We start from the raw sequence: 17,039 nt of genomic DNA, 5'->3' as shown, positions 1-17,039 counted from the left end.
CGGCAGCTGCCACCGGCACTGCTCTCCCTTCACTCCCCCTAGGCCTCGGGCCAGAGGTGCCTTGGAGAAGAGGAGACAGCTTTTGAGGTCTCCACCTGAGGGGTCTGGGGAGGGCCAGGAGGGAGGGGAGACTGATCTTCAGGGTGGAGGGAGGGGCTTCCTAGTCCTCACACCCGCTGGCCCATCAGGGTGCCAGCAGCAGGGGCGTGGGAGTGGAAGCCTGGCTTGTTTGCTGCCTGGAGGCAGAAGCTGACAAGGGCTCCATCAGGTGAGGCCCACAGGAGTAGCCTTCAGCCCTGGCTTTCAAAGCACGGCTATCCAGGGTTTGTTCAGGGCTGGACCGAGCTGTGGCTTCTTGGGGTTTGCCGGGGCTCCTGTGAGCTAGAAGGGAAAGGCAAGGAGCCAGTACAGAGCCAAGGGAAGTGGGCCGGCTACAAGCTCCCGGGGTGGAGGGCAGAGGAGTAGCCCAGGGGCTGCAGGCAGGATCTGGTGGGTTTCACGTCGTGCAGGGCTTGTGCTCATCTCTGCTTTCCTGTTCGTTCATCGTCTGGCTGTCCTGTCCACTTTCCCATCCGTTCATCGTCCGGCTGTCCTGTCGTGCCTGAGCGCCTCCACTCTCTGCAGGCCTGCGGCCAGGCCCAGCTGGCTCTCCGAAATGACAGATGTGGTCTGTGTCTTTAAGGAGCTTGTCGGGGAGGCCACATGCAAGCCTGGGAGGAGGCAGAGCCCAGGGAACAGTGGGGACACTTCCTGGGGGAATTGGCCAAGTGCGTCTGAAAGAATGGGGTGGGGGGCATCTGTCCAGCAGAGCAAAGTGGCTGAGATCAGCCCAGACACGCAGAGCCGTGGCGAGTGAGCCTGCAGGAGAGGGAGGGGGCGGCGGCTGGGCGTCGTTCTGGTCGGGGAGGTGTGGCGGCAGGTGTCTGAGCAAGTGCAAACTGAAGGTCAGAGGCCAGCCACGGGAGAGGAACAGCAGGTGAGAATTCAGAGCGTGGCTCCACCAGGAAGTTGAGACGGAGGAGCCCACCTTGGGCACCAGAGACCAATCCAGGTGCCAGTCACATCACAGCGGGGTCCGACCAAACCTGAGTGCAGATGGCCTCAGCCCACTGCCCTCCCCTGGCCTCGGCCTGTGCTGGCCCTGGCCAGGGTGGTCTTGCACCTGCAGCTGAGGGCAGTGGGGAGGCATAGTGGCCAGGGCAGTGGGTCCAGGGGGCCACTCTGCGATACTGTTGACATGTCCTGCCCTGTGCAGATTCCACCTCCTGCCAGTGCAAGTAACCGCCCAGTCTTGTGAGCTGGAATGTTTCTTGCCAGGGTTCCAGACTCGTCCCCATAGGCCTGGGCCCCTGTGGGCAGACCTCTGTCCCGGGGCCTCAGATTGCGGGCCAGCAGTTTGTCGGCCACACGTGACTGTTCCCCTTTGAATTGGGCAGTATCTTTTAGTTCACAAGATGTTGCGTCAGCACCCGTCCACAGGCCCTCTGATGGACGTGTGCCACCTCCCATCTGAATGGGAAAGCAGAGGCCTGGGATGGTAAGTGATGGGTCGTAGGTTGCCCAGGAAGCAGCGGAGAAGCGGAGCTTATGTCTTCCGGTTCCCAGTCCATTCCTCCCTTGTGCCGCTGGGGGGATTCCGTGTGTCGAGAAGGAAGGCGGAGCACTGGGTCTCAGACCGAGCTCGGGATCCCTCAGGAATCGCTGGTGCCCCTGAGCTGGCTTGAGCTCTTCATCTCCTCTCTACCCGGCTCCCGCCCTCACGTGTCCACCCCACAAACAGCCTATCTGTCCGGTGGCTCCTCTGTCCCTCCCGCCACCCCACTGCACCACAGGGCCTCTGTGGAGTTTGCTGCTCTCCTCCAGGGACGACACCGGGACCCAGCTTCAGGGATACATGTGCCGTTTTCCCCTAGCGGCAGCCATGGCAGTTGAGGGCTGGGGTGGCAGCTCTGCTCCTAAAAGGCCTCAGGGACCCAAGCTCCTTCTGTCTTGTTGTGCGTGGCCTGCATTCCCTAGACCAGCAGGTCCGAGGTGGCTGTGCCAGACCCAGCGTTGTAATCCACATTTCCAGCCAGCGGGCAGGCGGCAAGACATTCTCTCTTTAGAGACAGTTCTCAGAAGTTGTACACGTGCCTTCCGCGTGCCTCTCACTGGCCAGAACTTAGTCTCCCGGTCACAGCTCACTGAAAGGGCGGCTGGGAAGGGTGGCCTGTGTCCAGCCAGCCACATGCCATTCCGCACCGGAGGTTCTGTTGCTTCCCATCTCCCCGCCAGTCTTCCCAGGCCACAGTCATTGTGTGCACGGGTTCCTGCCGCCTGGCCTTGCAGCCTGCCTGCCTCTCCCCCCATCACACTGCCGTCACAGGGATCTTTCCTGAGGGCGAGTGACGTCATTCCCCTGCTTAATGCTTCTAGGGCTTCCTGTTTCCTTGACATCAGGTGCTTAACCTAGCGGGAAAGGGCACCGTGTGACAGCTCTTGCTGCCTCGTGCTCCCGGCTTTGCCTGAGCACTCATCTTGGCCTAGAAAACGTCCCCTTTTGTTGCCTGCCTCACTTAAAGAATTTTTAAAATTATTTTCATTTTATTTGGAGTGAGGGCCGCCACGGGGCAAGGACAAGGCTGCCAAGTAGGTGCTGGGCACTGCGCCAGAGCCCTGAGGTGCTTGTTCTGGCTGTGTGGCACAGCCCCAGCCCTTGCCATTTGCAGGGAGGAGGCTTCGACTGCCAGACGTCCTCCTCAGGGACCAGGCGCTCCCTTTGAAATGCCCCCTTCTCCTTCTGCTCCTCTTCCTCCTCCTCCTGCATTTCCCTGGCGAGCCTTAGGGCCGTCCCTCGAGTATTTTGAGTCCACGTCAGGGTGCTGTGTTGGCCGTGGTGCCTGGTGGAGGTATTGCCGTGGTTCTTGTGTGCTGGCCACGTCAGGTGCGTTGTCAGGATCTACTGCAGTCTCGGGCTTTCTGCTCTAGGCCGTGGATGGGGCACCCTGGCTGGGACGGGGCGGCACCCACAGAACCTGCGGTCCTAGTGCGCCCTGTCGTCTGCACACCAGCTCAGCAGCAGCTCTGTCCTCAGGGCAGTCCCAGGAGGTCAGGGCTCCTGCTGGCCCCTCTGACGGCTGACACAGCCTTGCAGAAGTCTAGTCCCTTGCCCAAGGCCACACAGTGGGTCAGTAGCAGAGCTGTTCAAGCCCCACTGCTGGCTGCAGAGCCTGTCCTCTTCCTCATTGCAGCCCAGGGCCGCCTCGCAGGTTGGCCAGCCGGGCGCCCCGGCCTGACGTATGTCCACCCCCGGCTCTTGTGCTCTGCGCTCCTGGGAGACGGCCGTCACATTGCTGTTAGGATAGCACCCATACTTCGGTTCCTGGAACAAATTAATCATTTACTGCCGGCATTCACCGTGACAGATGCTCCCCGATGCGCCCGGCCAGCCTCTCGCCGGTATCTCAGCAGAAAACAGGGCTGTACTTCCTGGGGATCTGCACAGGGTGATCAGAGTGCTGACCTTCGCCCCTCTAGGCGGGCGGACCTGGGGGCCTCTGGCCGGTGCCTGTCCCATAGAGCTGCTGGTTGGGAGACCTCAGACGAGCATGTGGTATCCTAGCCATGCACCTCAAGTCCACTGCTCGGTCCCTTCATTAGCCCACAGCCCGTGGTCACTGAGCAGAGCTGAGATGGCCTGGCTCTGCCATCAAGGGACTCAGGCGGCAGTCAGCAGAGGGGCTGTCTGCCTGCGCCCGGTGAGAAATACTACACTGGGACCCTGTGAGACCCTCAGTTCCCTGAACCACTTCACCCCTGTACGTGAATTTCTCTGCCTTTGCCTTTCCCTCCACCAAGAGTATCCTTCCCATACTCGTGGCTCCCTGCCCCGTGAGCCTGTCCTCACTCCCCCTTGCTCCCTCAGTTTGGCCGGGTGTCTGACGTCACCAGGTGTCTCTGTACACATCTGCTTTCCTGTTGAGGGGCAGGGCCCAGCCGAGTCCCTTCTGTGTCCCTGGTGCCTGGTGTGGCGCCAGGCACACAACAGGTGCACGGCAAATATTTGTTGACTGGATGAGTGCGTTCTGTGATCACTGAAGGTCAAGTGCGTCTGACAGGAGGGAGTGGAGGAGGCCTCACTGGGGTGGTGGGGTGCAGGTGGGCCTTCAAGGGCCCAGATTCCGTTGCCAGGGGAAGGCGTGAGAGAGAGGGCCCCTCAGAGAGAGGGGCATCGCGGGCAAGGGCAGGGCGGGGCAGAGCAGAGCAGCGGCACTCTGGAGAGCCTGTGGCCAGGGACAGGGTGGGCCGGGCTTCGGATCTGAAGGGTCCCGGAGGGCCCCTGTGTCCCTCTCCTCCCCAACACGCACATCGCACACGGACCCACAACTTCAAGAGGCTCACAGAGCCTGAGGCCTGGGTAATACCCTCTTTACTTGTTTCTCAGCCTGTTCCTTTTGTGGCTCCGGAGGGCGGGGCACTTGCTGCAGGGTGCTCCCTCATTGCCCCCTCCCTTTAGAGCCATGTGGGACGCAGCTCACACCCACGCAGATGCTTGTTAAGCCATGGCCCTCGGGGAAGACGTGCTGGCCTTGCTGCCCGTGAGTGCACTCCCCCAGGCCCCTGCTGGCAGTCAGGGACGTGGACGCGTAGCTTCACGGTTTTTAAGTGCCCTGCGTTGCGGCCCCACCCACGGCACAGCACCCCTTGAGGTAGGCGGGACAGGTGCCATTGCTCTCCTGTTTCAGGTGGGGCTCAGAGAGGGACTGTGTTTCCCCAGGTCAGAAAGCAACTCAGTAGCAGAGGGCGGACCCAAATCTAACTCTAAAATGAACAAGACTTTTTTTTTCCTGTTCATTATAGAAAATGCAGAAGCTATAGAAATGGATAAAAAAGAACTTTATTTATTACGCTACCATACACAACTGGACGCATTCCTTCTAGTCTTTTTCTTTTACAATTGAGATCACATTTTATGTAATTTGTATCCTGCTTCTTGTAATTAGAAAGGCACTTGCTTTATTTATTTTTATACTTTCACTTTGATCTTATCTGCAAGGCAGAGGAATTCAGTCTGGAGTTCTGTGTGAGGGACAGGGACCAAGCGCTTGAGCCATCAGCTGGACCTCCCAGGGTGTGCATTAGCAGGAAGTGGATCGGAAGCACTCTGATATAGGATGTGGGTGTCCCGAGTGGCGACTTAACTGCTGAGCCAAATGCCTACCCCTAAATTTAACATTACAAAACAAACATTTCCCTGTTCTTTTAATATTTCATTTCAGTGGCTGCAAAGTGTCCCATCACATAGGCGTGCCACAGTTTATCTGTATCCTCTTGCTGGGCATTTATGCTAAACAAAACTGAGTTTCTTTTTCCTTTTTAAGATTTATTTTATTTATTTGAAAGGTAGACTGACATAGTGCAAAGGAGATATAGCGAGATCTTATATCTGCTGGTTCACTCCCCTAATAGCCGCAACAGCTGGGGCTGGGCCAGGCTGATGCCAGGAGCCAGGGGCTCTGATTCAGGTCTCCCATATGGCTAGTATAGGATATGGACGTCGCAGATGTCGGCTTAACCTGCTGCTGCACCACAGCTCTGGCCCCCTCTTACTTAGTTTCTCCTGGGTGCAAGGAGGGCCCTCGGGTGTGAAAATCAAGTTAGAAAGTGGACATGACAAGCCTTTGGTCAAATAAAATTTAAAAGTATTATATGATGTACTGAAAGCAAGGAGGGAAGGGAGGGAAGTCTTTTCAAATAAAAAGAAGTCCAGGGGCTGGTGCTGTGGTGTGGCGGGTGGGGCCACCTGCAATGCCGAAATCCCATGTGCATGCCAGTTCGGGTCCCAGCTTCTTCACTTCTGATCCAGCTCTCTGCTATGGCTTGGTAGGGCAGTGAAGGATGACCTGGGTCCTTGGGCCCTTGCACCTGCGTGGGAGACCCGGAGGGGGCTCCTGGCTCTGGATCAGGCCAGCTCCAGCCGTTGTGGCCATCTGCAGAGTGAACCAACAGATGGAAGACTTCTCTCTCTCTGCCTCTGCTTCTCCGTAGCTCTGCCTTTCAAATAAATAAAATAAATCTTTAAAAGAAAAAAAAAAGTCCAGGGGCTTTGCTGTGGCGCAGTGGGTTAAACTGCCACTTGTGACAACAGCATCCCCTATTGGAGCCTGGTTTAAGTCCCAGCCACTCTGCTTCAGATCCAGCTCCTGCTAACATAGCTTGGAAGACCACAGAAGGTGACCCAAGAACCTGGGGCCCTGCCACCCATGTAGGAGACCCAGATGGAGCTCCAGGCCCCTGGCTTCAGCCTGACCCAGCCCTGGCTATTGTGGCCATTTGGGGAGTGAACCAATAAATGGAAGACCTCTCTCTCTAACTCTGTCTCTCCCTCTCTCTCTGTCCCTCTGCCATTAAATATATATATATATTTATTTATTTTAAATAAAGAAGCCCAAACTGCACTCCCTTTAGGTGTGTGTGTATGTGTGTGTGTGTGTGTGTTGCTAGGGGAGGGGAGTCTGGCTGGCACAGGTCAGGTTGCAGCCGGGACAGGCGGTTTGGGGCGCCCAGCAGAGATGTGGGCTGAGGGCCCCGCCCCACTCCCCTCTGTGTTCTCTTCCCCATCCTGGCTGCGCAGGCTCTTCCAGCTGGAGCTGGAGGCCGACGCCCTGGTGAACTTCCAGCAGTATGCCTCCCAGCTGCCGCCCTTCTACGAGAGCTCCGTCCAGGTCCTGCACGTTGAGGTCCTGCAGCACCTGTCCGACCTCATCCGCAACCACCCCAGCTGGTCGGTGGCGCACCTGGCCGTGGAGCTGGGGATCCGTGAGTGCTTCCACCACAGCCGCATCATCAGGTGAGTGGGCAGGGCCGTGTGGACTGGGGGTGGGGCCCTTGGGAAATCTCCGGGTTCTGCCTGAGCACCCTTCTGTAGTTTTGACAGAAAAAGGAGCAGCGTTGCTCCTGCATTAGGGCAGAGGAACTTGATGAAAGACAGAAGGAGAAATGGCACATTCCGGAGTGTTCACCAGGTGCCAGACTCTGGGGAGCTGACGTGTGCTTATCCCAAAGAGAGGTCGTGGGCCCCATGCGGGGGTCTCTCAGCTGCAGAGGGCTGGAGAGGGGCTCAGAGGCTGTGTGTCTCCCTCCAAACGCCTGGCTGCCCTCCTGGAAGCTGGAATGCCCACTCGTGTCCGTCCGTTCAGCCAACAGATGCGTCAGCAGACGCCCCTGCCGAGGACACGATGCCATCCCTGCTCAGGATGCCAGCAGCCCCCTTGCCCGGAGCAGCCATTGCCCCTCTGGTTTCCCACTGCGGAAGGCTCAGGCCTGCTCCCAGGCGCTCTGTGTTCTCAAGGTCCACAGGCACGCTCCTGGAAGACGAGGTGTCCCATCCCACAAGAGCTGTGTCCCTCTCCTAGGGCAGGCGCAGCAGGTGCAGTAGATGAGGAACCTGAGGCCCAGGAGGCCGAGGGAACTGCCCGAGCTCAGGGAGACCCCTGCCGCGTGGAATCCTTTTCCATGCCACCCGCCACCCGCCTTGTGCTGGTGTGGCCCCAGGCACCTTCTGCAGATGGGCCAGGTAAACCAAAGCAGATCCTATCAGAGGAAGATAGGCCGTGACAGCCCTGCCTGTGCACCGCTGGCTGGAGCAGTGTACTCACACAAGCGGAAACGCCCACATTCCCGAGCCCGCTCCCTGCTTCCTTACTCGGGGTCCCCAGCACCCCAGCCCTCTGTGCCCTCTCTCCTCCCCGGTCCCCTCCTGCAGCTGTGCCAACAGCACGGAGAATGAGGAGGGCTGCACTCCCCTGCACCTGGCCTGCCGCAAGGGAGACGGGGAGATTCTTCTGGAGCTGGTGCAGTACTGCCACGCCCAGATGGACGTCACCGACAACAAGGGGGAAAACGCCTTCCACTACGCTGTGCAGGGTGACAACTCGCAGGTGCTGCAGGTGAGCGGCAGGAGGAGCAGGCGGCTGGCACCCTCCCCCCCGCGCGCCCCTCGTTCTCTCTGGGGCCTGAGCTCGGGTCACTCCAGGCCTCACCACGCTCTCCTGGTCCTTGGGGCCTGAGCTCTGTGGAGGCTGCGCATCCCTCCAGCGAGCTAAATCTAGGCCCAGCTGCAGTCAGTTTAGTTCAGCTTTTCCTGAGCAGCCAGACCCCTGTGCTGGGGGAGAGGGGTTCACCCCCTTCCTGGAGGATCTCGTGGTGGACGCCGTCTCCTTTACAGGAACTCAAACCAAAACAGCAGCTCCCTGTGGTTCCAAGGCACTTCTATTCACGTTTTCTTTAAGTGATCATAGTGTTATTTTTTTTTTTAATATTTATTTATTTATTTGAAAGGCAGAGTTACAGAGAGGCAGAGGCAGAGAGAGAAAAAGAGAGAGGTCTTCCATCTGCTGCTTCACTCCCCAAATGACCGAAACAGCTAGGGCTGGGCCGATCTGGAGCCAGGAGCTTCTTCCAGGTCTCCCACGCAGGTGCAGGGGCCCAAGGACTTGGGCTATCTTCTACTGCTTTCCCAGACCATAGCAGAGAGCTGGATAGGAAGTGGCGCAGCTGGGACTTGAACTGGCGCCCATGTGGGATGCCATCGCTGCAGGGGGTGGCTTTACATGTTACACCACAGCGCCAGCCCTTCTAGTCACTTTTCTGATTACCTGGGGAGAAGATTTAGAAATAAATTGTGGGCAGTAGATGGAATGATGACATGAAAATGCTGCTTTATATATTTGCTCAGAAGGGAAAGGCAGACCACTGGATTGTATTTTTTTAAGTTTGTTTTTTGTTTTTGTTTTTGTTTTTGTTTTAAATTTGGAAGTCAGAGTTACAGAGAGGGAGGCAGAGAGAGAGAGAGAGGTCTTCCGTCCGATGGTTCACTTCCCAATTGGCCACAACGGCCGAAATTGCGCTGATCTGAAGCCAGGAGCCAGGAGTTTCTTCCAGGTCTCCCACGTGGGTGCAGGGGCCCAAGGACTTGGGCCATCTTCCACTGCTTTCCAGGGCCATAGCAAAGAGCTGGATGGAAGAGGAGCAGCTGGGACTAGAACCGGAACCCATATGGGATGCTGGCACTTCAGGCTAAGGAGTTAACCCACTGAGCCACAGCGCCAGCCCCTGGATTGTATTTTATTGTCTAGATTGAGCAGGTTTTTTAAAAAAATATTTGTTTTTATTTATTTGAAGGTCAAAGTTCAGAGAGAGAGAGAGAAAGAAACAGGTCTTCTGTCTGCTGGTTCACTCCCCAAATAGCAACAAGGACCAGGGATGTGCCAGGCAGAAGCCAGGAGCCCGGCAATTCTTCCAGGTCTCCCACATGGGTTCCAGGGGCCTAAGCTCTCAGGCCATCTTCCACTGCTTTCCCAGGCACATTAGTAGGGAGCAAGATTAGAAGTAGAGCAGCTGGGGACCGGTGCTTTGGCGTAATGGGTAAAGCCACCGCCTACAGTGCCAGCATCCCATATGGGCACCAGTTTGAGACCCGATGCTCCACTTCTGATCCAGCTCTCTGCTATGGCCTGGGAAAGCAGTAGAAGATGGCCCAAGTCCTTGGGCCCCTGCACCCACATGGGAGACCCGGAGGAAGCTCCTGGCTTCTGGCTTTGGATCAGCACAGCTCTGCTCATTGCGGCCAATTGGGGTGTGAACCATCGGATGGAAGACCTCTCCTCTCTCTCTCTCTGTGTAACTCTTTCAAAAAAATAAATAAATCTTAAAAAAAAAAAGAAAAGAAATATGTCCATGCTGGGGTGGGCTTTTGGCCTACAGTTAAGCTGTTGCTTAAAATACCCACATCCCGTATCGAGTGCCTGGGTTAGAGTCCAGCTCTGGCTCCCGACTCCAGCTTCCTGCTAATGCAAACTGTAGCAGGCTTAAGTGACCATGTGGGTGAGTTCTCAGCTTCAGCCTGGTCCATTCCTGGTCGTTGCAGGCATTTAGGAAGTGAACCAGCAGACGGAAACTTTCTCTCTCTGCCTCTCAGTTAAATAAATAAAGGGCCACACGCTGTGAGGATGGGGTTGGCCCTGGCCTCCAGCCCCTAGACCTCACTGCTGTGTCCCCTGCCTGCCCACACACCAGGTGGGATTGCCATGAGGTGACCTTGGTGTCACACGGATGCACAGCCATTGTGATTAACCTCAGAGAGAGAAGGTAGACCCCTCCAGCTCTCTTTGGAGTGCTTCATTGAGAACATGATACCTGCATGGAAAACCAGAATCAAGCAGGACAGGGATCATTCCCACCTAGACCCCCAGTGCCCGTCCCTGGTTACCCCCACCCACCTTCTAAGTTTCTTTCTTTTTTTCTGAATTTATTTATTTATTTGCAAGTCAGAGTTACACACAGAGAGAAGGAGAAGCAGAGAGAGGGAGAGGTCTTCCATCCATTGGTTCATTCACTCCCCAGTTGGCCACAATGGCCAGAGCTGTGCTGACCCAAAGCCAGGAGCCAGGAGCTTCTTCTGGGTCTCCCATATGGGATGCCAGCACTGCAGGCAGCGGCTTTACCTGTTACGCCACAGCACCGGCCCCCTAAGTTTCTTTCTTTTTTTTTTTTTTTTTTTTTTTTTTTTAATTTTTTTTGACAGGCAGAGTGGACAGTGAGAGAGAGAGAGACAGAGAGAAAGGTCACCCTCCAATGGCCGCCGCGGCCGGCGCGCTGCGGCCGGCACACCGCGCTGATCCGATGGCAGGAGCCAGGAGCCAGGTGCTTTTCCTGGTCTCCCATGGGGTGCAGGGCCCAAGCACTTGGACCATCCTCCACTGCACTCCCGGGCCACAGCAGAGGGCTGGCCTGGAAGAGGGGCAACCGGGACAGAATCCGGCGCCCCGACCGGGACTAGAACCCGGTGTGCCGGCGCCGCTAGGTGGAGGATTAGCCTAGTGAGCCGCGGCGCCGGCCCCTAAGTTTCTTGATTCAGAAGTTTTTCCCATGAGCCGTGGCCATGCTGAGCAACACGCCCCACCAGCCAGTCCACACCGACTTGTTACCCTCTTGCTCCTCTTTAAAAGTTTCGTCAGCTCCTCATGGTATCAAACCTCCTTCCTTTCGGTCCCGAGAGAGAGGTGGCCTCCCCACCCCCGGGTGTCAGGAAGGAGGGCACACGGGGGCTTCTCTGTGCTGGGCTCTGCCCACCCCTGGTGTCCTGCTGTCAGCTCCTAGGAAAGAACGCGTCGACGGGTGTGAACCAGGTGAACAGCCAAGGGCTGACCCCGCTGCACCTGGCCTGCCGGATGGGCAAGCAGGAGATGGTCCGCGTGCTGCTGCTGTGCAACGCCCGCTGCAACATCCTGGGGCCCGAAGGCTACCCCATCCACACGGCCATGAAGTTCTCCCAGAGGGGGTAAGCGCCACCTCCCGCAGGCCCGGCTCGGCCCCCGGGGAGCAGCGCCCAGCCTCGGAGGGGGCGGCCCGGGTCCGCAGCCTCGCTGGCTGCAGGTCAGATGCTGGCCCAGGGGCTGGCCTGCTGTGAGGATGCGTTTGATGATCGTGTCCTGAGCAGCAGAACGTCTCCACCTTCTCTGTGGCGCACCGTGATTTCTGACCAGGCGCCCCCGCCACCACACGGAGGAAGCCCTCCAGGCTCTGTCCTCCGTGAGTCCCCTTTCCCGCTCTCCCAGCAGTGCTCCAGCTTGAGAGGCTGATGTGAGCCCAGGCCTGGGAAGGGCCCTGGCCTGGCTTCCCCGCTGGGTCCCCGCAGCCTGGGCTGAGCAGCCCCTTCACAGCTGCAGTACCCAGCAGCTCCGGTGTCCGGCCTGAAGCCGGGGATGCTTCCCCAGGTGGCCCAGGGCCTGGGAACCGCCGTGGGCCCTTCCTTCCTGGCAGGTGCACTGCCTCCGAGGGCTCTGCACCCTCATTTCTTCCCCTCTCCCGACACCGAGGAAAGCCTGTCTCGGGAACGTTCTCCTCCGTATGGGCTGAGTGTAGGAAGGAGGGAAGTGGGGTGAAAGGTGAAAAGTCTCCAAGTGCTCTCCAGCTGGACCAGAATCTAGATGGGCTGACTGAAGGACCGCACGGCCGGGCCCGTCGGTCCCTCCACACTGGGCACTGCTGTGCGCCAGCCACATGAGCGATACAGGATGAGCCCGAGCCAGGCAGCTCCAGGACAGGGGACACAGGTCACCCCGTGGCTCCAGGGCAGCATGCAGGATGAGCAGCGAGCACAGCGTACGAGGGGCTGGCGCATGGCAGGGGAGGCGGGCCCGCTGGCCCTCTGCCAGGCTTTCCATCCCCTGGGGTCCACACCCAGCCTGCTGGCCCCCACCGTCACTGCTCCCCCTCTGAGGTGTGGTCCCAGCTTGGACAAACCCTCCTTTCCTCCATTCTCCCTTGCACAGCCCGATGAACCAAAACGTTTAGAAACACTTGACCAGACAGGCAGAGTGTGAGCGCTGGCACCCCAGTAGACCCAAGCAGTAGTTGCAGGTCGTGATCTGAACGGACACTGTACGGAGGACACGGCACTGCTCTCGCTGGGTTCCAGCCACCCGAGGCTTCTCTGTGCAGTGGCCTGACCCCTGCCCACTGAGCTCTCCCTCCAGCCTCTCAGCCACAAACCCTCTGCCCACCCAGGCCTTCCTGTCCTGTGTGGTCTGGCGTCAGACCACCCGAGAGGGCCTAGAGGACAGGGAGCACCTCCTCCCCGGGGTGGGCCCTGCAGGGGGCTCCCTTTGCCTGGTGGAAGCTGCAGCACCACTGTGGGGTCCCGTGGTTCAGTGTTAAGAGCACGTGGTACCAGCACAGCTCAGACCAGCAGCCCCTTCGCTGCTTTGTAAGGGAGGGCTCAGCTCCGCGTGCCTGGTGCTGAGGCTGGCCTTGGGGTTGGGCTGCAGGGAGATGAGACTGCAGGTCCTGCACCTCTCTGGGTTTGGGCCCACGCCCTCCCTCATGGCAGTGGCAGGTAAGCCACACCTGTTGAAAGCCGGTGCTGCTCCAGTCGCTGGGCTCAGCCTTTGCTTGGTTATTTCTCAGCAACTCAGCGAGAAGTTGTGTGTTACCCTCATTGTAAAGGTAAGAAAACCAGGCTTAGCAAGAATAAGTAGCTTGCTCAGGGTCAGGCCGGCAGCAAGTGTCAGAGCTAGGAGTTAAACCCAGGAAGAAGGTCCCTACTGACTGCTCACTTTCATCTTGTATTTTTTAGAGTTATTTATTTCTTTGAAAGGCAGAATTTGGGGCCACTGCTGTGGCGTAGCGGGTAAAGCTGCTGCCTTCAGTGCTGGCATCACACATAGGTGCTGGTTTGAGTCCCGGCTGCTCCACTTCCAATCCAGCTCTCTGCTATGGCCTGGGAAAGCAGTAGAATATGGCCCAAGTTCTTAGGCCCCTGCACCCATGCAGGAGACCTGGAAGAAGCTCCTGGCTCCTGGCTTCTGATTGGCGCAGCTCTGGCCATTGCAGCCAACTGGGGAGTGAACCAGTGGATGGAAGACCTCTCTCTCTCTCTCTCTCTCTCTCTCTCTCTCTCTCTGCCTTTCCTTCTCTCTGTGTGTAACTCTTCCAAATAAATCAATCTTTAAAAAAGAAAGAGAGTTAGAGAGAGAGAGAGAGATCTTCCATCTGCTGATTTACTCCCCAAATGGCTCAAATGGCTAGAGCTGGACAGGTCCGAAGCCAGGAGCCAGGAGCTTCTTCCGGGTCTCCTGCACGGATAAAGGGGCCCAAGGGCTTGGGCCTTCTTCAGCTGCTTTCCCAGATGCACCGGTAGGGAGCTGGATTGGAAATGGAACAACCACAACTCGAACTAGCGCCCATGTGGTGCCGGGGCTGCAGGCAGTGGCTTTAACCCACTATGCCACAGCACTGGCCCCTCACTTTTATCTACTTAAATGGCATTATGGCAGTGTAACTCACATACAATTCACCTATTTAAAGGATAGAAACCAATGGCCTTTTGTCTGTTAGCTTTTTAAATTATGGTGAAATATCTATTGTAACATAAAATTTTATATTTTCACCATTTTAAGTGTACAAATCAGTGACATTAATTCCATTCACAATGTTGTGCAGTCATCAGCATCTATTTCTAAAACCTTTTTTTTTTATCAACCCAAGCAGAATCTCTGTGACCACGGGTAATTTCCCAGCTCTCCGTCCCCCGCCCGGTCACCTCTAGTCTGCTGTCTGTTTCTATGAACTCACCTGGCGTGGGTACCTCACAGAAGAGGGATCGCACAGCCACTGGCCTTTTGTGCTTGATCTGTTTCACTGAGCACGGTGTGCTCAGGCTTCTCCGTGCCGCGGCACGCGTCAGAATCGCCTTCCTCTTCAAGGCTGAATCGTAGTCGGTTGTGCGCACACTCATATCCCACACTGTGCTTATGCGGTCATTCTTTGATAAACACGTTGGCTGTTTTGCCTTTTGCCTGTGTGAATCCTGCAGCACCTGTTCTGGTCCTTTTTCAGGTTAAATACCTAAGGGTGAAAAGCCAGGGTGCTCCTGACCATTCTGCCACACGGCTTCCTGTGGGTGCAGTCACTGTGCTCCCACAGTGTAGTCACCAGAGAGTGCAGGGAACTGGAGGGCCTAGGATGGATTCCGGAATGCCCACTCCCGTTGGGACGGTCCCCAGCCTGCAGACAGGCTCAGCTTCTGCAGGTCGCCAGCGAGGAAACTGGCTCGACCTCTAGCTTGTCAGCTCTGATGCCAGTGTCAGGGACATCCATCACGGCTGATTGCAGTCATCAGGGCGGCTCCCTGGAGGAGGAGGAAGATGTGTCTCAGGGCTCAGGATGCCCCTGATGTGCCTTCATGCACAGGCTGTTTGGCTTAATTTATTTTTTTAAAGTTTTTCTTTTTTATTGATGAATTGTGCCCTATTGTGTCTAAGGGCTAGGAGGTGATGTTGATGCTGCGATACTGGTTATGATAACTCATTACTGTGGTGAAACAAGGTAGCACCTCATGTGGTTACTTTTGCTGTCACCTCCTCTTGGAAGGAGACTCCTCAGCACACACACAGGGTCTGAGGCATAGCGCGTGTTGTGGGTTCGTCTTCTTCATGCGCCGTATCCGCTACCTTGCGTCTTCAGACCATTTCCAGCTCCTCTGCCCCCCTCCTCAGATCGTCGTAACCACTTCTCATTCCCTGTCTCTGTATGTTGGACCTGACTCTTCTTTCTGCGCCTGACTTGCCCCACTTTGCCGTCCACGTCGTGGCAAGCGCGGCGTCTCCTCTCCTAGCAGTCAGCTGTACTCCACCGTGTGCGCGGCTGCCTGGATGGGCTTCAGACAGGCCGCTGGAGTCTCGCCATCTTTGCATTCAGTTTTCTCCTGAACTTTATGACGCTCCCTCTGTGTGTGTGTGTGTGTGTGTGTGCGCGCGTGCATCTGTGTACGTGCATGTAGTACGCATCGTGCACGCACGGGTGTGTGTGCGTGTGTGCATGCATGTAGGCATGTCTGCATGTGTGTGGCTTGTGTGTGCCACAGGTTCTCTTTCCACTGTCCGTGGGTGGGCACCCGGGTCGTTCCTGCAGGCCGGCTGCTGGGACGGGTGCTGTGGCAACCCTGAGAGTGCAGGCGGCTTTCCGGGGTGGGGGTTTCGTCAGCTTGGCTGCGTGCCCCGAGAGGGGAGGCTGGGTGGGACGGTAGTTCCGTTTGTAATTTCTGTAGGAGCCACCATAGTGATTTCCGTAGGAGCTGCACGAGCCCGCGTTCCCGTAGACAGCGTACGTGGTTCCCTTTTCTGATGTGGTGTGTGCTGTTGAGAACAGCCGCCCTAGGGGAGTGAGCTCTGAGCTCACTGTGGCTGGGGTGCGCGTCTCCCGCTCAGTGGGCGAGCACCTTCCCGTGCACCTGCGGGCTGTTTCCGCGTCGTCTCTGGATGTCTGCTCAGGTCCTCTTGCCCGTTATAATGGAGTCCCGCATGTGTGAGTGTGTGCTCTTGAATGTCAGCCCTACCCGATGTCCAGCCCATGAGGCTGCCTGTCGCTCCCCGTCTTTGTGGAGGAACGACACTAAACCCTGCCTAGGTTTCCCTATCCGAGTCACGGCACCATTATGTCGCTCCCCCTCTTCGTGGAGGAGCGACACTAGACCCTGCGCTGTTCTTTCATCTGCTCGGCCCTCCCTGGGTTTGCTGCTGGTTCTTCCCGGGTTGCCTACCGACCCTTCCACCTCCGTGGAAGGGCGGTTCCCCCTGCCACTTTCCCCACTTCCGCGGGGGAGCGGCACACCGCCGGCCGGCTCTCTCGGGGGCTGCACAGGTGTTCCTTCAGATAGATGTTCCCCTTAGATATCCTGTGCATGTTGTCTCTCTCCTCCTTTATAGTCCTCTTCCACCAATCCCAACTCTGCTACCCACATGCCGAGTACGCTGCTCTCCTCCAATCAGGAGCAGGTCCTGCTGTTTATTGGTTGAACTGGAGGCAGCTGAGTAGAAGCTGTTTCCTCCTCTCCCAGCGCCATATTGTGGGAGAGCAGATGCATAGAATAAGTCTTAATTCCAGTAAGTCTAGTCCGAGTTGCTCCCCACACTGCCTTTGCGTTTTGCTATTCCCTTTGCTGTGCAGGTGCCTCTTGGTTTGGTGTAGCCCTGTTTCTTTATTTCACTTTTGCAGCCTGAGCTTCTGGTGTAACGTCTAAGAAATCGTTGCCCAGGCTGGTTGGCATTGTTGCAACTTTGCTTGCAGGTCAGACCCTCCCTGCTCAATCCATAGGGAAGTTGATCCAGTTCCAGGTCCATCCCAGCCTCTCCTCTCCGCCCTGCCTCCTCTGTCCCCAGGTGTGCTGAGATGATCATCAGCATGGACAGCAACCAGATCCACAGCAAAGACCCTCGCTATGGAGCCAGCCCCCTGCACTGGGCCAAGAATGCGGAGGTGGGCAGGCTCGGGGGTGGGACAGGGGGCTGTGCCTGCGCGGGGAGGCTCCTGCGGGGACTCTGACGACGGCACGTAAGGGGCTGGGCTCATGGTGGCCCACAGGCACATAAGCCCACGGAGAGCTGAGGTCCTGGCATTGCTCCGCTGCTCCCTGGCTGGGTGGTGCTGGCCCCTCTGCCTGAATCCGGGGGCTTAGGGCCAGCCTTTGGCAGTGCCGAGGAATCAGTGAGACGGTGCCC

The 17,039-nt window shown here is 57.2% G+C and overlaps 1 protein-coding gene across 13 annotated transcripts in view; it reads left to right on the top strand.

The window, feature by feature from the left end:
• Positions 1–17,039, top strand: part of PLA2G6 (phospholipase A2 group VI) — a 54,435-nt gene that overhangs the window by 10,396 nt on the left and 27,000 nt on the right. For 11 of the 13 annotated variants that reach the window (XM_070051277.1, XM_070051274.1, XM_070051269.1 and 8 more), the window contains exons 3-6: positions 6,614–6,829; positions 7,745–7,928; positions 11,133–11,320; positions 16,701–16,797. In XM_070051277.1, the coding sequence (XP_069907378.1) occupies positions 6,614–6,829; positions 7,745–7,928; positions 11,133–11,320; positions 16,701–16,797 (685 nt within the window). 13 annotated transcript variants of the gene reach the window in all.

This window comes from Oryctolagus cuniculus, chromosome 11, assembly GCF_964237555.1.
Source record: "Oryctolagus cuniculus chromosome 11, mOryCun1.1, whole genome shotgun sequence".
NCBI lineage: Eukaryota > Metazoa > Chordata > Mammalia > Lagomorpha > Leporidae > Oryctolagus > Oryctolagus cuniculus.
This window is presented reverse-complemented; position numbering and strand designations above follow the sequence as displayed.